The 20,094-nt window shown below is 42.8% G+C and overlaps 2 protein-coding genes across 2 annotated transcripts in view; both read left to right on the top strand.

Moving 5' to 3' along the window:
• Positions 1-20,094, top strand: part of LOC310963831 (uncharacterized protein) — a gene marked incomplete at its 3' end in the record, with an annotated part of 270,431 nt that overhangs the window by 120,697 nt on the left and 129,640 nt on the right. The window lies entirely within an intron of this gene.
• dchs2 (dachsous cadherin-related 2) overlaps positions 2,651-20,094 on the top strand; it is a gene marked incomplete at both ends in the record, with an annotated part of 33,018 nt that continues 15,574 nt past the window's right edge. The window contains 10 exons of the mRNA XM_083927314.1: positions 2,651-4,396; positions 9,870-10,061; positions 10,257-10,488; positions 12,289-12,525; positions 14,311-15,339; positions 15,436-15,623; positions 15,764-15,863; positions 15,944-16,113; positions 17,023-17,863; positions 18,554-18,793. Of these exons, the coding sequence (XP_083783440.1) occupies positions 2,651-4,396; positions 9,870-10,061; positions 10,257-10,488; positions 12,289-12,525; positions 14,311-15,339; positions 15,436-15,623; positions 15,764-15,863; positions 15,944-16,113; positions 17,023-17,863; positions 18,554-18,793 (4,975 nt within the window). The remainder of the gene's footprint in view (positions 4,397-9,869; positions 10,062-10,256; positions 10,489-12,288; positions 12,526-14,310; positions 15,340-15,435; positions 15,624-15,763; positions 15,864-15,943; positions 16,114-17,022; positions 17,864-18,553; positions 18,794-20,094) is intronic.

The raw sequence follows: 20,094 nt of genomic DNA, 5'->3' as shown, positions 1-20,094 counted from the left end.
ACATGATCTCCTCCTCCAGAGACCTGAGACACATTTCAAATTGCTCTTCATCCTTCTCTGCATTTCTGAAAAAGACAACACCACTTATGGTAAGATGTAACATTTCTGATATCACATATGACAGATGTTTAATTTACATCATCCAATCTCAAAATACACTTTACTTCACCAAGAACACTTTGTATCAAATCATTTCTCCCTATCTTACCCTTTTGAGAGGATGAACTGTTTTAAAAACATCTCACCTGAAGTCCACCCACAGCAGGCCTGCAGTGATCAGCCCCAGCCACTCACTGGCCTCCCAGTTCTCCGTCAGCATGACCGGCACGATGACGACCTGCCTGGTGTCTGCATAGTTGAGCTCTTTCTTACAGCTGCGGGACGCCTGGTAAGCTGGAGTCATGAACGGGCAAATCACCACAGCCTCCTCCACACCTGCAGCCATCCTGAAAGCACACACAGCTTTTGCCTCAAGAGGCCGAATGTATTCTAGTATATCTAAGTCCTACATCTATTTATCTCATCAGTGACTAGACATGCACGTGTTAGGTTAATTGGTGTCTCTAAAAAAAAAATTGCCCATAGGTGTGAATGGTTGTCTGTCTCTGTCCGTCTCTATGTGCCCTGCGATAGACTGGCGTCCTGTCCAGGGTGTACCCCGCCTCACGCCCGATGTCAGCTGGGATTGGCTCCAGCCCCCCCGCGACCCCGACCCCGGGATAAGCGGTTGAAGATGAATGAATGATGAATGATGAGTGACTCCTCTGTACTCACGAGTCGTTTATGTTCCCCATGACACCTCCTTCGATATCCATCCACACTGGCAGACCATCATCTTTGAGGCGGTTGTAGATCCTTTTCACCAGAGCCTGGTCATCCCACTGGTAGGAGAGCATAATATGAGATGGCATTTTCCCCTGTTTTTCACTAAAATCTGTGAGAAATCAAGTCTGTATGAAACTTCTGTGGTGGAGTTGCTTCACTAAGTGTCCCAGACAAAGGGAGAGTCAGTAGTTAGGCTGCTTGTTTACTCATACAGCTCCGGTTACATCTGTTGCTTGGTTACAAGTGCTTGCAAGCACAGGAGGGAGGCTGCATGACTGAGCCCTGCAGGAGCTGCACAATGATAGACAAGGCGCTGATAGAGCTGTGGGACAAAATAATGAATGTTAAATTATGGAAGGCCTCATATATTTTATTAGGTTTTCTATTGATATGGATTGCAAGGTTTATTTATTATGGACTGGTCAAGGAATTATTTGAAAACCTTTTGACACAAACACTTTTATAAAAGTGGAAATAAAACGTAATCTTTTCCACACGCTATTTTAAGCTTTATGTAAAAGATAGAATCATTTTATTTGTACTTCGTCGATTATTTTAGTTTGGAAATATATTTACAAACCATTTTAAGTGTTTTTAAGTCACAATTATTTTAATTGTTACTTTATGTGAAATTAAAAGTAAAAAAAACAATCAGAATGTTTGATATTTATTTGTGTTTTCATATTAATTAATCTATCTGTTTATATTTGCAGATAATATTTGAATATGCTTTACATAAAGCAAGTTATTAACAGCCTTATGCATCATGTTTTTCTATACTGATGGTGTTTAGTTTCAAACTTCTGTTCTAATTTTAATGGCTGTGGTTTCAAAAACATATTTCAGTGTTTGTATTAATGCGTGGCCTAATGTGTTTGTACTATATGACTATGATATACATTTTTGAACACCTTGGTCAAAGCTGAGTGAACTTAAATGCCTGTGTTAAACTTCAGTGCCACACATTTTACACACTTTTAAGTATACAATAGATATATATAATAGATTATTATTGTTTTATTGTGTGATTCTTATTCCATTTGTACTGCGTGTCTTGCTTTTACTTTTTGTATGGACCTTGAGTCTGAAATAAAGCTTATCTATCTATCTATCTATCTATCTATCTATCTATCTATCTATCTATCTATCTATCTATCTATCTGTCTATCTGTCTGTCTGTCTGTCTGTCTGTCTGTCTGTCTGTCTGTCTGTCTGTCTGTACAGATCGTTTCTACATATTCACAAAGCTTTGCAACCATAGACTTTTAAACGATTTCTGAGCATCATTTCAGTTGTTTCAAATGTTATTGACACTTATTTGAGCTCATAATCGACCAGATAAATGGTGCTCGTGTGTCCGTTGCGGGTGTGCAGTGTCTGCAGTATTCGTGTTTACCAATAGAGGGAGCCACCCCAATACTATATGGACTTTTTCCAAAACTTAACCTCTTTAAGTGTTGTCTTTAAGTGTTGTCTTTATTTAATTTCAACCGCTTCCCGCAATCGGGGCCACAGATGGAGCCGATCGGCGTGGGACGTGCCGCCTGCCTGGGGGTGTGTTCTGTGCGCGCAGCTGGTGCTCTGTGTCCACTCAGTGCCATGATGTGTGAAGAAGCCCAGGGGATTTACGCTGCGAGGTGTGTGGATTTCTCGTCTCCAAAATCACGCAATAAACTGCAGGAATATTGTGATGGAGAATGACTGCTGGCTGGTTTCTCCGCGCGCAAAAAATGTCCGGAGAGGTGCTCTGAAAATGTGATTGAGGATTGTGACTTTGAAAATATGTAGCCTGACTTCGACTGACGAACCAAAGAGTTGAAACTCCATGAGGAAAGGAGCAATGGGTCGCGAAAACGCCGCAACGCCGCTCCTCCGGACGCTCGTTCTGTCGCTGCTTTGCGCGCAGTCGCTCGGACAGGTGTTCAACCTGACGCTCTCCGTTAAAGAGGGCTTGCCTGCTAAGACCATCGTTGGAGATCTGGGCGCGGGGTTAAGCAGGCCGAGCACTGGGTTCTTCATCTCGGAGAGCAGAGACTCGTATGTGTTCAGAGACTTGGAAATAGACGCGGACACGGGGATCATCTCCACAGCTGTGATCCTGGACAGAGAGAGCAGAGATAAGTATGAATTCGTGGCAGCCACTCTTACGGGAGAGATGATAAAAGTGAATCTAGAGGTAGAAGATGTAAACGACCATTCGCCTGCGTTTCCCTCAGAGGAGGTTGACTTGGAGATCTCAGAGCTGAGTCCCCCTGGGAGTCGATTTCAGCTTGAAGTTGCTAAAGATGAGGATGAGGGTGAGTTTGGTACCCAAGGATACAGGATCAAAGAGAGTGAGATGGGGGAGTTATTCCACCTGGAGTACCGCAGTGGATCCGAGAACCACCCGAACCTGGATCTCATCCTCACAAGCAGACTAGACAGAGAAACACAGGACTTCTACTCCCTCGCCATTGAGGCTTTCGATGGTGGCATCCCAGCCAGGACGGGGACCCTTCAGGTGAACATCCACGTCCTGGATGAGAATGACAACCCCCCGGTGTTCAACCAGACTGAATATCACGCCTCGCTGCCTGAGGATGCTCCGGTGATGTCTTCTGTGTGTCAGGTGCACGCCACTGACCTCGACCTGGGCGATAACGGCAGAATCACCTATGAGATCAACAGGCGGCAGAGTGACCCAAATGGGTTTTTCTCCATCAACGAAACCAGCGGTGTGGTGTATCTCAACAAGCCGCTTGATTATGAGACTCAGGCTTTTCACGAGTTGATCATCAGTGCCACAGATAACGGGGCTCAGCCCGAGTACAGCAGCACTTTTGTGGTAGTGAAGGTGCTTAACATTAACGATAACAGTCCCACCATCAGCGTGATGTTTCTCAGCGAGACAGGAGAGGCTGTGGTGTCAGAGTCGGCAGCGATTGGGGACTACGTTGCCCGTATTTCAGTGTCAGACTCCGACTTTAAGGAGGAGAGGGTCACCGTCACGCTTGAGGAGGATTATGGGAAGTTCACCCTGAAGCAGACAGATGATTTTCTGTATGCTCTGTGTGTCAATGCAGAGCTAGACAGGGAAGAAAGGGATCTGTATGAGCTGAAGGTGCAAGCGTCAGATTTTGGGAGCCCACCTCTGAGCAGTGAGGTGGTCCTCCTCCTGAGGGTGGCAGACACCAATGATTGCCACCCAGTTTTTGAGAAGGATGTGTACATCATCAGCATTTCCGAGGATGCTCCTCGGGGGAGTTCCCTCATCCAGATGCGGGCCCGAGACACAGATGAGGGTGTCAACTCAGATGTCAGATACTCCATCCTCAAGTCCAACCAGGACAGCCTGATCAGCATCGACCCGGAGTCGGGCCTGGTCACGACGGCTGCAGCTCTGGACAGAGAGACGCACATGGAGGTTTGGTTCCTGGTGGTGGCGGCTGATGGAGGGGAACCGTCTCTGTCATCGACGGCTACGGTCACTGCGCTGGTGGAGGACGTCAATGACAACGAGCCTGTGTTCCAGCAGCAGCTGTACAACGTGTCCATACCAGAGCACAGTGACGTTGGGAGCTGCTTCTTACAAGTATGTTGGAGAATATTTAGCATAAAGGATATAGAAACACTTTTCTACTCATGCTCAGGGGTGTCTTGCCATGTGAATACTTTTGTTTAATTGTCCCATTTTTTAAGACATCCCTCCCTGAAAGTTTTGCCTTTCTCTCAGGACTCCTTTTAAGTTCTTGGAGTTACTGGATAGAGCTGCATGTAGAGGAGGGGGAGAGAGAGAATGACATTTAACAAGGATACACATTCAGACAACTGGGGACACTGCAGTTATACTGTCAGTGTCTTAAGCTCTTACCTCCACTAAGTGATCAGAATTTAATTTTCATGGTCAAATCACTGAAAAATGATGTCCTGCTTACTGGATTGGTTGGTAGTGAAGCATGTGTTTGTCTTATCCAGCGTCACCACAACAATGTTCCTGTGAAGAAATGTTCCTGTTGAGTGTTTTAAATGTAATGATGCTTTGCTGCGAGCGCCACAAATCAATCTCCATTGTATTGGGGTGAAGGCGCAAATATCAAAACTTGGACAATTGACTCTGGAGTTGAAGCAATTAGCTGATTAGTTAGTCCATCAACAGAAAATTAAACTAATCGTTTCAGTAAGCAAAGAATACCAAATACTCAATTCTCAATCTTACATTTTGATTTTTTTCTCTGGTTCGACAACGTTGTGAACTGAATATCTTGGTGTTTCAGACTGTTGGGCAGACAAAACAAGCAATCTGAAGATGTCACCTTGAGCTCTGACAAATTATAATAAGCCTTTCCTAATTTGCTCTTACACTTTGTACATTAATCAGTTATTTGAGAACGTAATCAGCAGATTAATCCGTAATGAAAGTAATCGTTTCATTTCAAATAACAGATCTGCACACAGAAATGGCATCAGAATGAGATATATGTTTTCTTTTTGTAATATTTATGAACTGACCTTTTAAATTATATTCGTTTGTCTGTAGAGTCATCTTGTTCTTCCCGACCATTTCCCCGATCTTAAATCGAAGCTCTTCTGCAACAGTGGTTTACAACCTGAGGGTCGCGACCCCTCCATGGGTCACAACAAAAATCTCAGGGGTCTGCTTTACAAAATGATATTTGGCGTTTTTTTCACATACATAAAGATAAATATTAATTAAAATGGACTTCCCTTACTTTTTTAAGGTTGAATGACTGAAAAGCACAGTCAAATTTCATCCTGTCCTGTTCGGGCCATGTAAAAAGAAGTGTTATGTTAGTTTACATCAGTGCCTATACTCAAAATAGAAGTCTCTATCCTTTTTTTCCTAATTTTGTTCTTGTGAAATAGTTATACCTCTAAAAATATAGTAGACATATCTTTATTATAAGGGCTAGTAAGGCAAAATGTCTGGAAGGGTTGTCTTGACAATCCCCCCGACTGCAATCCAGAGTCTCCAGTGTGATCGTTCAGCATCTTATGCTCTCTGTCTCGCTGTCTCTTTCTTACGTCTGGTAAGACAAAAGTAGCCTTCAGTCTGTTTGCACAAAGGCATCAGTGTTCCTCCTAAACACACACAAACACACACACACACACCCTTTCCAGTTCAGCACTGTGACTTTGATATGACAGATGCGATGCCTGGTACCACTCTCCTCCAGCCTGGAACAAGCTCAAGCTCAAACAAAAAAGGGGCCTTATTTACAAATCGCCTTTTCTGTGATCACAACAAATAAGTGACATTTAATTTGATTAATTAGGTCATCGTCGTTGTTGTCGTAAATCCTTGTATTTCAGGGAAACCTTTTCTCACTGTAGAGTGGTCGAGCACCAGCTTTAAGTGTGTGTGAGATGCCTTCAGACAAGTGAAGAGCTGAGCAAAAATGTAACAAATAATAGCCAACAGTGGATCTATGAAAGACTTCAAAAACAACACGGCAGAGAAAGTGAAAGGGCTGCTTTCATGATCAGCAAATCTCTCGATTTCTTTTCAGATGAAGCATTTAGTCTATAAAATGTGACAGATGCTAATCACATTTTCCCAGAGCTTGAAGTGTTGTCAAGTTGAATTACCAGCGGTCCAGAATGAGAAGATAATACATGAACAACTATCATGATGCAGACACTACTTTTGAATTTTTGTTTTAGTTTCAGGAACTAAGATAATTTTCTCATGTGCTCCGTGATGTGGATCCACTCCAGCATGTAGTGCGTTCTTCCTCAGCCCGTGCTACACCCTTCCACCAAGTTTCGTTCAAACTAGGCCAGTAGTTTTTACATAATCCTGCAGACGCCAAACCTCCTTGATGGATGTTTAAAACAGGGGGAAAAAGCACATATTCACATTTGAAGAGCTGGAAGCGCGTGCGTGCGAGTGTGTCAGAGAGTTTATATGTTCGTGTGTGCTGGACACGCACTGTTTTTTGTAACATTTCATCATTTGGCGTTTTCAACACCCCTTGAAATCAGTTTTAACAAAACCTGAACATTATAACCTTCCTGAGGGTAAGATTTAATACCTAGACTGAATATCGCTAGGTGGAGCGTATTATGTCCCTCCAAATCGAATCCCAGTTCTCAGCTATCATCTGGCGTTATTAAGCCTGTGATTTACTCTGTTGATTAGGTTATTTGCATACAAACGTCAGGAGAAATCCAGGATTTTAATGTAGTTTTAAGGCATGTAAAGTCAAAGTTTCTGGGTGTGTTACAGATCTGTGGAGACTTTGACCCATGTCTGTAAAAGCTCCTCTGATCAGGGTCCATAAACTCTGAGATGATATCATCTTTATGACTGTGAAAGTGAGCGCACTATCTGTAAAACACGTCCCTCTTCACGGACACGGTGAATCATGAAAGGATCTCTGTCGGAGCTGAGGCGTGTCTTTGCTCTGCAGTTTGGTTTTCCACTGCAGTGATACTCCTCACCCTTTGATCGTGGGGAGTTGTTTATGCTTTTATTACGTTGACCTTCTGCGGCAGAACAAGACAAGTATTATGATTCACGGTTACTTCAGAGGTTTAATCTACACGTGGACAGATGACGCTGACTACAATGTGGCACTACTGTTTATATGTAGCTTCAGTACAAGCAGCCTGGTATCACCAAAAGGCGGTGAATGACACACTATTTCTCTCAGGCCATCTCGCGTATAATTACAACGCATGTCATGTTTTTTGCGTGTCATCTCACGCCATGTAGTCTCAATTGACTTGTATAGTGCAGAGATGGCATTGTCATTTCACGCACAAATGTCATTGAGGGAAAACCCACGTGTTCGTATTTCTCCGCTACTTTCCGGAGAAATACGAAGTGGTGGAGCTTTCTGTCAGAGGGTTGTTTTTAAATCAATATTTCATGTGAAGGATGGCTGAAATAACGGGCGTGAAATGCCCTAACCCTAACCCTAACCCCTAACCCCTAACCCCTAACCCAGACCCTAACCCTAACCCTAACCCTGGGGAACTACGGGCGTTAAATGACACGCGAAAAGCTTAATATGCGTAGACATGCACGCGAAAAGTCATGCAAGTCATGAAAAGTGGCGTGCTATTTATACGCCCTCCCATGAGACCACGTTGGTACAAGGGCTGAAGAACATGGCTGTTTTAACTGTATTCTGGGAAATATATAAATTTGACACAGAATGGAAGAATAGGTTGGTGAAAATGAGTGTTAGCAGAAATAGCTGCTGCCAGTACATAAATACAAATCTGTATAAAGAGACAAGGTGAGATGCAGTCAAAAGATCTGGGACACGTAAGTGGACCTTTAAGACTTGAGACATCTTTGTGGCTTTTAGTTTGACTTGATTTTGATGTATTTGTATCTTGACTGCTTTAATAGATCCCCAATATTAATAACATTTCATAAGGTTAATAATATAATTATGATTTAATCATTAATTCATTATTATAAGCATCAGTTGCAATATATTCGGATGGTTTACAAAACAACTTTTAATCAGTGACTTTAAGTTTTAATTATCTAATCTGAATGTAATTGTCTCTCTTTTCAGCTATGATACAATATTTAATTTACAAAATAATTATTTCATACACATATTTTCATTGTCATTTCATTATTTCTCAACAATAAAACAAGTATTAACTTAAGTTTTATTATAAAATGCTACGGAAAAAAACATATTGAAATAAGGACAAGAAACGAAGAAATATAGAAGAATTTGTTTATGTGCAGGTAAAAGAAATGCATGTGCGCTCATGCATGTGGACTAATGTTGTAGTTAAACAGACAAAAAGTATTATTGTGACATAATGACAAAACTCTACATTAGATATTATCCATGCTGAAGAAGCAAAAGAACTGCGTGGCACTTAATGGAGGTTTATAGGTTTACATGTGCAGGTGATGTTTACAGTAAATAACAGCCTTCAGGTCGAGGCAAACGGGATTACCGTCAAACAAGGCTTTACAAGTTCTTTACCAGCACTGGCTTCGTTTTCCAAAGACAAGTAACAACCACCTCCAACAAATGATGGGGCGGTAGTAGCTCAGTCCATAGGTGACTGAGCTGGGAATCGTGACTGCCAGTTCATCTCCTGGGCACTGCCGAGGTGCTGTTGAGCAAGGCACCGAACCCCCAACTGCTCGGGGCGCCGGTCACTGGCAGCCCCCTCGCTCTAACATCTCTCCATTGGTTGCATGTATATAGGTCCTGTCTGTGCATGTGTGTGTATTTCGGGCCTGTGTGTGTGTAACATGAAAAATAATAGAGTGAAAAAATGAATTTCCCCATTCGCGGGACTAATAAAGGAATTCTTCTTCTTCTTCTTCTAAATCATACTGAACAAATGATTTAACATTTATATTTTTAAAATCATACTCATGACATTCATGACACCACCATCATTTTGTTGATGGTTGATCTGTTTTATACGGTGGGGGCGGCAGTAGCTCAGTCCATAGGTGACTTGGCTGGGCACCGTAGGGTCGCTGGTTCAAGTCCCTGTGTGGACCATGTATGGAGCGTGGACTGGTGGCTGGAGAGGTGCCAGTTCATCTCCTGGGCACTGCCGAGGTGCTGTTGAGCAAGGCACTGAACCACCAACTGCTCGGGGCGCTGGTCACTGGCAGCCCCCTCGCTCTAACATCTCTCCTTAATTGCATGTATAGGTCCTGGTTGTGCATGTGTTTATTTCGGGCCTGTGTGTGTAACATGAATAATAATAAGAGTGAAAAAAAAGTTCCCCGTGTGGGATAAAAATAAAGTAATTCTTCTTCTATTCTTCTTCTAAATGTAGCCTAAAACCCATATGAGGAATTCCCTGCATGTTTTTTTTTGTTTATTAATTTCTTAATCTGGGAGCAGTGATGTGTCTGAGGGCAGATTGTCTCTTTCCACTGATATTTTCATAAAAACAATCATTGAATGCAGTTATAATGAGAGGATGTTCAAGTCTTTAAAATCTATAAGTAAGCCAAAGCCAATTTCTTTCATACTTGCACCACAGGTGTTAACGACAGTGTTTGAGTTGTTTGCATGTAACCGTCTTTTTCTTCTTTTTAGGTTGTCGCCACAGATGCAGACAGTCCTGAGTTTGGCACACTGCTCTACTCTCTGTCTGACGGCTTTGACATGCAGGACAAACACCCTCTCTTCAAAATCCACCCGCAGACTGGAGAGCTGTGTGTCTCTCAGGATATCGATCGAGACGCAGGGCAGACGGCCCACGACGTTCTGATCAAAGCTGAGGACCCAGTAAGTGGACTTCATTTAGGAATAATTAGCTTTGACCTACTGTGTCAAACCCTGACCTTCTCTCTTGAAGGATGATCATTTTACTCCCTGCGCTGTGATCGTGACAAGGTTGAACTCACAAAGTGCAGCTTTTAAATGCCAAATGGTCCATTGCACAAACAAAGTTCTCTTCTTTTCTCACTTTCCAAATCTCAGGGAGGCTTGAGTGCACAAACCTATGTGCACATCGAGGTGGAAGACCGGAATGATAACGCTCCGGTGTTTAACCCTGACGAGTACACCATGAGCATCAGCAGCCACACACAGCCCGGAACAGAAATCCTCAACGTTATCGCCACCGACCGAGATTCAGGCAGGTTTGGACAGGTCACCTACAATCTCCTGCCTGGGGACATGTCCGATTTGTTCACGCTGGATAAACAAACAGGTGGGCAGGTGTAAGAAGACACTGATAGTTTTTGTGTCTTTATTGTTTTGTTAAGGAGAAGAATGTTGGGAAACACATAGAATAAAGTAAGGTATGCACTGCTAGCGATTCATAAATCTGCTGTGCCTTCAGAATAGTCAAATCTATCTTATGTCATTTGTGTGCCGAGTTGTTTTCTAGTCTTTCTATCATCTTGTCAATTTTGGTTCCAGGTGCTTTTCTCTATTTAATTTATTTCATTCAACTGCAAGTAGTACCCCCTCAGTGTAGGCAAGAATTTCACTTTATTGCCATAGTGACGCCACGTAAAAGGGCCGGGACGTCACATGTGCCACTGCTGGATCCTTTCTTCGTTGCACGTCCTCAACTGTACAGCACAGTGTATGGCAAAGTTTTGCAGGCTGCCGTTTTCTTTTTAAAAAATGCAGTTGCTATTGGTGGTAACTTGCCTTTTAAACACGGCAGATTTGTGCAGGATGTCTCCGGCCAATCAGTGGTCTGCAGTGTTTTAACTCTGCCTTCTAGTATCAGCTCATCACGCTTTGATGTGGAACCAAAAAAGAGCCCCAGGTATTATCCACTACTTTTGCTAAGGGGAGACCGAAAAATGCAAGCTGAGCTGCATGCAGTGGAAATGTGGCATATCTCTTCTAACTACGATGGCCTGAGGGGCAAAACACAAAAAACATTGGATGAAACTAACAAATTGACTGTTTTGTGAAATGTTGTGTTTATTCCCCTCTGGGCCACCATACGTATGGCTATTCATCAGCCAACCCGTCTTTCATAATCAAAACTCCCCTGAAATATTAATAACAGAAAGTAACACGGCAGTTAACACAGCAGTTAACACAGCAGTTAACACAGCGTTGTGTTTTTTATCTTTTACAGTTACAACTGTATATGATATGACTTCTCAATCTTCCGTGACTTGTCACATAGAGCCACTCACGAGTCTTTGAGTAACTTGTGTGACTGGCAGTGCCAGCGCTCAGGGATAAACAGCGACTTACTTTGTGTAAGTCCCAATGATATGATTGCCAGTGTCACCGCTCAGCAGGGGTGATGCAGAAAGCCCAAAGCTTGTTATCCCCATGTGGCTGAGTGTAAGGGAAGATTTGTACTCAGACACAAGTAATGCTGAATAAAATATTTCAGTTAAGTAGAAGAAGCATAATTTTTAAATGAGTGTATTTGTAGTTCTGCCTGCACATGAATGCTTTTCCAAACTAAGTACCAAATGAGCAGCGGTGTTGATTGTCTGTATCGTAGGATTTTAAAAGGTAAATTTCCATGTTCCTGACCCATCTGTCATGTGACAGTTGTTTGTCTATAGATGCAGTAAACAAAATGTTGTCTCTTGTAAATGGGGCTATTATTAATGCAACTTATTTATGAACAAAGTCTCTTTTAAAGATTGTTTTTAAATTACACCCTTTGGTCATTGTTGTAGATTTATGTGGATGTTGTTTTTAAAATGCAAATACCTGGATGCACCGTGTTTTACAGGGTTTCTTTAGCTGTTTGTTGTCAAAGTTGTATTTTTATAACACTGTTTTTGTGCCACCCTCTCTTTAAAAGGAAATTTTATTCTCAGTCACGGCTACAACCAAGAATAATTGTCTTTACTGATCAATTGGAGGATTATTTTCTCCATTAATTGATTGTTTTGTCTATGATTTCCCAAAGCCCACTGTGATGCAGTCAAATTGTTGTTTTAAATTGATATGAAACAGAAAAAAGTCAACCTACTCATGTTAATGACGCCTATTTGAATTTAACCTCTTTCTGTCCCTGTAGGAATGCTCCTCCTGACCTCAGCTCTGACCCACCTGGGTGCAGCCAGTGTGAAGCTCTCAATAGCAGCCCAGGACGGGGAGGGCTTGACCTCAGTCAGGCCTGCAGAGGTCAACATCAATGTTTTACGCAGCGCCCAGGCTCCGGCTGCGTTCCAGAGGTCACGCTACACCTTCACAGTGCGTGAGGATGCCCCTCCTGGGACTCCTGTGGGGACAGTGGACGCCATAAACCCAGCAGGTGAGTTTATATCTCACCACATCCTCGTTTTCTGGTCTGAGTGCAGATGGATTAGAGGTGGATGTTGATGAGAAGGTTCATAATACCACAGGTGTATATAAGAGTTATCAGATTACTTAACACATGTTTTTTGAATCAGTGAAAAGGTTCAAATCTCTGCTACTAAACTGTTTCATATGTGCATCGATATTTACTTTATCACTGGAGCAAGTGAAGAGAATGAACTCTGAAAATTCATGTGAAAGAATAACACAATCAGTAAAAGTCATAATGCTGTTTAAAATATATGAGGAGGGTGAGGAAATGCACTCTTTCTATAACACTAACTTTTATCATTATTCACTTTAAACAAAAATATTGTAATAATGTCAACGTACTGATGCAAAAGGCAGATTTCTCTAACTCTGGACATCGCGGACATGCAGTATAAGCAGGATTTGCCCTGACAGACGACTGTGACAAAGACAACTGAGCCATCGTTGTCATTATTCAAATCTCCTTCCAGACATGAAGAGGCAAGCAGTAGGGAGGACGTTTAATCTTTAATCCTCCTAAGAGACATGTACAAACGATAAAGGGTCAAAGACAATGAACACTGTATTGTATTTTTACAAGTCAAAGATTGTCCTGTTATAAATATACACCTAGACTGCTATACGATTTATTATTATTTCTTATTTATTTATATATTTATTTATTCTTATCATAAATATGAATAATCAAATCAAATCAACCTTTATTTATACGGCGCTTTTCATACAGAAAAGTATCGCAAAGTGCCTTACAGAGATGTACAGAAAAAGAGAAACATCAAATAAAATCAGGAGAAGAAAGTTAAAAGAACCCAACCCTCCCACAATCATGCACAGAGACATACACAAATGTATATAAGTTATTCACACATTCACATAAACACACACAGCCATGCTGGCACACAGATACACAGACTCACACCTAAACAAACACTAGCTGTCACTACAGAGACATGGCCGGGCAGCGAGACCTGAGGTACAGAGGAGGCTAGAGGAAGCTACCCTATTATAATGTGAGAGTTTATTCAATGTAATTGCAGGTAAAAGGGAGTTTTGCACATTATAGATACAAATAGGATTCTGAGTGAAGGAGATGAGGCACATTTTATTCTGCATAATATTTGATCTACAGTCGTCATGCGGAGAGTTTCTCGACACCCCAGTTTTCCAGGATTATCTCTTCATGGTCTACTTGTAACGTGCCACTAACTCCACTTAGTCAGACAGTCATTTAAGGTTGTCTAATCAATTAACGGATTAACGCTTCAACTTAAAGTGGACACAACAGAATTGGGCCTGTTTGTCAAGAGGTCAGGCGCCCTTAAGCTCTCTGCTTGTTTCATCGGTTTGTTAGTTACTGTTGAAGACGACAAACACTCAGAGGGGGATTAATGAGATCTTCTGAGCGTGTGTGTGTGTGTGTGTGTGTGTGTGTGTGTGTGTGTGTGTGTGTGTGTGTGTGTGTGTGTGTGTGTGTGTGTGTGTGTGTGTGTGTGTGTGTGTGTGTGTGTGTGTGTGTGTGTGTGTGTGTGTGTGTGTGTGTGTTTAAGAGGGTAACATATAGGGGGTGGACTCAGAGTAGAGAGGTGAATGTGTTTTAATAAAATTTAAAAAAGAGCACATAGTGACCGTGAACATGACAAGATGGAGGCTCTGAAAGAACAGGCTCGCCTGCAGTTACGTCTTACCACCAAACAGTACAACTTAAATGTTTTGTCGATCATCCATCAATAAAAACTCTTTGTCTTCCCAGGTTCTCTGGATTCAGTATCCTACCGAATCTCCTCTGGAGACCCTCAGGGTTTGTTTTCTGTGCAACCCAAATCCGGCCTGATCAGCAACATTAAACCTCTGGACCACGAGTCTCAGCCATACGCCCTGCTGGTTCTTCAGTCCTACACTGACGCCTCTCCAGTTTACAGCACCACCCAGGTCAACATCACTATTGCTGACATTAATGACAACGCTCCTGTTTTCCCCAAACCCAGCGACGCCATCACGGTGTCTCAAAACACACTTCCAGGGACCGTGTTGTTCATTGCTCATGCACACGACTACGACAGTGGTGCCAATGGGAGGGTGCGGTATCACCTGAAAAGTACCAGAAACGGTACGTTTGTTGTTGACCACAACCTCGGGACAGTGACATTAAATCAGAGTTTGCAGGGGGCTCATCAGCAGAGGTACAGCCTGGAAATTGTGGCTAAAGATGAAGGAGAACCATACCTCAGCTCGACACTGACCCTCGCAGTCAATGTGGACCCCACCTCTGCTGAAGACAGTCTCGCCTTCGAGACGTTAGTCTACCAGGTGGAGATAGGTGAGGGCTACAGGAAAGATTCAAGGGTCATCCAGGTGAGGGCTCACCGTAGCCGGGGAGCTCACATGTCAAACTCAGGCCTCACCTACTCCATGGAGGAGGAGGCCGGATTTCCCCCTGCTCCATTTCGTATTCACCCAAAAACAGGATGGTTGTATTTGTCCCACAATCTGGACTATGAGACAGAAACCAGGTTTCGCTTTCAAGTGTTGGCCACAGCCGGGGAGGCCTCGCTGTCAAACATGACAGCTGTAGCCACGGTGATAGTGCTGGTGCTGGACATCAATGATAATGCCCCGTTGTTCAGCAGCGAGGTCTACTACTTCACTGTGTCAGAGGGCTCATCCCCCCAAGGCCTGGTGGGGACAGTCACGGCCATGGATAAGGATTCTGGGAAAAACGCCCAGCTGTCCTACATCCTGCTCACAGATGGGAAGTTCTTTCGCATCAACTCTAAAACAGGTAAAAATCTTCACATTAATAACACCACGTAGAGGTGATATCCCGCTCTAATAATGCTTCCGTCCTCACCTTTTTTCCCTCTCCGTACCCTTACAGGTGAAATTATCAACTGGGTGGCGTTGGACCGGGAGCAGCACAGTCAGCACAGCCTGAAGGTGATGGTGACAGACCAGGGCCACCCTCGTCTCAATGCCACCGCCACCGTTCACATCATGGTCACTGACATCAATGACAACACTCCACAGTTTACACACCTGCCTGCCAGCAAGGAGCTTAATGTTCAGGTAAACATATTAGAATCTCGCCTGTATATTGTTCTACAGCAGCATGTGTGACCCTGGTAGACGGGCAGTTTTTATGGAGTTAAGAAAGATTATAGATCTCTTAAAGTAAACAGTGTGGTTGATATGTCTCTTTATTGCAGATATGGGCAGGTCTGCCAGCAGGTTCCTTGGTGACAAACATGTTTGCCAAAGATTTAGATGCAGGAGAAAATGGGACCGTCACCTTCTCATTGGTCACAGGTGAGTTATACCGTGTGCACTTTTACTGTTACAATATTACTGATGAGTTCCTGAGTATCACCATCCTGTGTTTCTCTCAGATGATTTAAAGGATGAGGCTTTTGGACACTTTGAGATTGACGGTGAAAGTGGAGACATCCAAACAACGGAGCTGTTCACAGAGAACACCCAACCGTACTACACTCTGAAAATATCTGCCAAGGACGACGGAGCCACACCTCTGGAGGACACTGCAGTCATTCATATACAGGTATGCTCAAATAATCTTTAACAAAACCCCTCATCTTACCTACGCAAGATACAACCACCGACTGTATAAACAAATTGACATAGCCTCTCTGTCGCATCCGTTCTCTCAACTCGATCCAATCGTACTCGGCTATGGGAGCCGCCATCTTGTCAGACGTTGACTCCGCCTCATTTCCTCTTATCAAAAAAGGGCATTGATGTGACGTTGGGGGGAGGGTGATACGTCCATCTAGCTGACGTATACCTCGAAGGAGAAGTGAGGGCCAGCGGCTAGCTGTCACTCAAGAGGCCGCGCCCCAAATTATTCATAAACCTTAACCTCCAATGAAATAAAAACTAGCCTGGTACAAAAAAATTCACCTAGAGATATGACCTAAACATACAGACTAGAATTATTATTTTTTTACCAGGGCTCAAATAGGTTTAATTATGCTGTGAAAAGCCTGTTTAACATGGGGGCCAATGAGAAATTGCTCTATTATGAAACCTGCCCCTACTGGACACCCTGCAAACTGCAGTTTTTGGCACTTCCTTATTGGATCAACCAGGAAGTTGCTGTGGTGGGGGCTTGGATAATGAGACTGCAAAAAATAAGCCAGATGTTGTAATTTCGAATATGTAACATACAGTATTTTTATGTTCAGCACCACCGGGATACATTTGTTACTTTTTATATCCAAGTCTTCATCTAGACTGTGGGGCATTAAATGTGTATTCAAAAAGGTGTTTCCTCCAAATTATCACAACCCTGGGAGATTGTTTTTTTTAGCCACGTGTTTCCTTTCACTTCATTTTCTTTGTTCTTACCACCTCAACTTTTAAATTCTTCCCAGTGTTTTGACTTGTTATAGTTTTGCTGTGACTTTTCAAATCTTTGACAATAATTACAGTGTATGTATTTCGCCCGCAGGTTCACGGATTAGAGGCTCTGTATGGCCACTCCGATCACCAAATTGTGAGGCGTTTTACGGTGAAAGAGAACACGGAGCCGGCGACTGTTATTGGCTCTGCCGGTGTTTCCTATAAAGGGAGATTCCAATATTCCATCACTGAGGGCGATGGGAGCATCCATTTCGGCATCGACAGCTCCTCTGGTGACATCTATATCAACCAGCCGCTGGACTATGAGTCTGCCATGCAGTACTTCCTCATGGTCCGAGCTGAAGATGCAGGACTCGCTCCTGGAGTGAACATGTCTGTTCTGGTCAGTGTGATAGTGGAGGATGTAAATGACCACACACCCTGGTTTCCTGACAGACTGGTGATGTTCGGCCTATTGGAGGACGCTTCGGTCGGATCGCTGGCATATGCTTTCCACGCCAGGGATGCTGACGGGACCTTTGCTAACAGTGCCCTCCGCTACTCCCTGACCTTTGACCCTGGACTCAGCAGGTCTTCACGCTTCCCCTTTCAGATCAACCCTCACACAGGGAGCTTGACCGTAACGGCACCTTTAGACCGCGAGACCGTCCCCAGCTTTGCCTTCACCGTAACAGCCACCGATCAGGCTAAGAGGAAGGACGAGCGGAAGCAGACGTCAGTGACTGCTCAGGTGTTCCTTCTGGATGTGAACGATAACCGGCCGGTTTTTATATCGGCCGACACAGCTCAGGTGATGGAGGATGCAGAAGTGGGAAGTCTGCTGCATCATTTTGTGGCCATAGATGGAGATTTAGGTGAAAACGGCGTTGTCTCCTACGTCATCATGGCTGGAAACAAAGAAGGATTCTTCACACTGGAGGAGAAAACAGGTGGGATTCTTACAGGGCATGATTAATGAATTAATGTGGAAACAAATTTCCTTAAACGGGGGACAACAACATCATCTATCTGTCAATCTATCTATCCAATGATGATCAACAGGTAGGCCGGGCTGATATTAGCAGATATGAACGTACTACTGTACAGTATCTGCATTGGTGTATATGTCGGCATATAAAAATGCAGTACAGAAAATTAGGTTTCCCTTTTGACAGAGACTTTAGCGCTGTTTCCTGCCCAGGGACTACAGATGAAAAATAACTTATATTTTACTCTGGTACTGGTAAGCAGCTGTGCATTGTCCCTGTCAAATAAATTAATAAAATAAGAATTAAATTAAATAAAATTTAGAAGCCGTGTTTCCCTAGTTTTCCCACCAAAGCGCTGATTTTTCAGCTATGAAAGTGTCCCGGTGAGCACATATTGTGAGCTTGTGAATAAATAAATATACATATTGGTATTGGTCTCTAAATTCCAGTATTGTTATGGTTTTGACTTGTAGATAAAATTACTTTTGACTAAATAATCAACACACAAGAATAAAAGTTACTTCAAAAAACATCCTGACAAAGTTTGATGTTTTGTTTTATTGCATACAACTCCGGAAAGTTTCAAGCCACTATTGTTTGAAGATTATAAAACCATCACGTTCAAAGTTCATCGTCTTCCTTATTCTACAGGCCTCTTGTTCCTCTCTGCCCCTCTGGACTATGAGACACAGCGCTTCCACCGTCTGACCGTGCGTGCAGTGGACCACGGCCTGCCCTCGCTCTCCTCCGCCCAGACTCTGACAGTGGAGGTGGGGGACGTGAACGACCAGACACCCGTCTTCAGTCAGAGTGTCTACAACGCCAGCGTGGCGGAGAACAGAGATCCTGGAGAACCAGTGCTCAGGGTCTCTGCCACTGATACAGATTCAGGTAATAATTATTGGCAGCATGTTTGTGGTTTAATTAGTGAGTTAGTGTCGTCGTATAAAAGTGGGGAAAGTGCATTTAACACACTTATATTCATTTCCAGGGCGACTGGTGATTATGTATTGTTATTGATTCATCTACAGATTATTTTCTCAATTGATTTAATAATTTTTATTTCATAAAATGTAAAAAAAATATTGAAAACATGCATGCATGCATTGCTGGACCGTCTATCACAACACACACACAAAGGGATAGTGATTTTTATCTCTGCTCATTACTCCACTATATATTTACATAGAAAATACTTGATTGCTGCTCTATTAATGCTCTGAATATTGAGTACAGTACCTTTAAGTCAGTAGCAAAAAGATCAATGAACTGAACGAACTAGGAACCAGGATGACAACCAAGCTAATATTGATGGCAGCTGAATAAGATCTGAATTCTGCTGTTTGTCCCTTTCTGTGGCGTTTTACCTTATTTTCATTCTTTGAAGGGTCTGAGGACAAATGTGTGTTTTGGGGCTATAGATAAAGATCTACTTGAGAGACTGGAAGATGAGGAGAAAATAAACAGAGGAATACATTCTCTAAAGTCTAAATAATGTTCAATGATGAAACTGTTAGTTTAGCTTCAGTTTTCATCCAATAGCATTCAAACTTAACCTGAAGTCGTCCTGCTGTAAAGTGAGGATGGCTGTATGCCTCCAAAGGGCCCACAGTAGATGGCAGCACTAGCATGTCTCTGAGACCTAACAGACCCAAACCACACACTTAATATGCATACAACCAAACAGTGTCGCACAAATATAAAATTACACAAAAAGAAAACAAGGGGTCTAAACTCCAAAGTAATGTTTTATATTATAAATGATAAAGACATGAGTAATTGTTTCATTTACATCTGTTGAAATATTTAAAAGAAAAATGGCAAAAAGGGGGAAGCAGCAGTATAACAGTTAATTTTATTGTCTTTAAAGTAAACTAACATGACAAAATACAGTTGAGCAGCAGTTCACTTTGCCAATGTTATAGTTTAAACTTCAGCGCTGCAGTAAATGAAGTTAATCGCCTGTTTTGTTTCACTCCATTAGCAGCTTAATTGCCCTCATGTGTCGTTCCATTTGTGTCCTGCTCACACGTTCACTGTACATCCCTCATTCATCTAACCCCCTAATCATATTCACAAATCTACACATCAGCGCTGTTTATTTTAACACGTTGTGCACAGGGCCTCCTAAATCCCACTTCACCTGGTCGTGTTGACAGTACCAGTCCTTTTAAATACCGGAGGTGGAGGGC

Source organism: Echiichthys vipera, assembly GCF_963691815.1.
Source record: "Echiichthys vipera genome assembly, chromosome: 2".
NCBI lineage: Eukaryota > Metazoa > Chordata > Actinopteri > Perciformes > Trachinidae > Echiichthys > Echiichthys vipera.
This window is presented reverse-complemented; position numbering and strand designations above follow the sequence as displayed.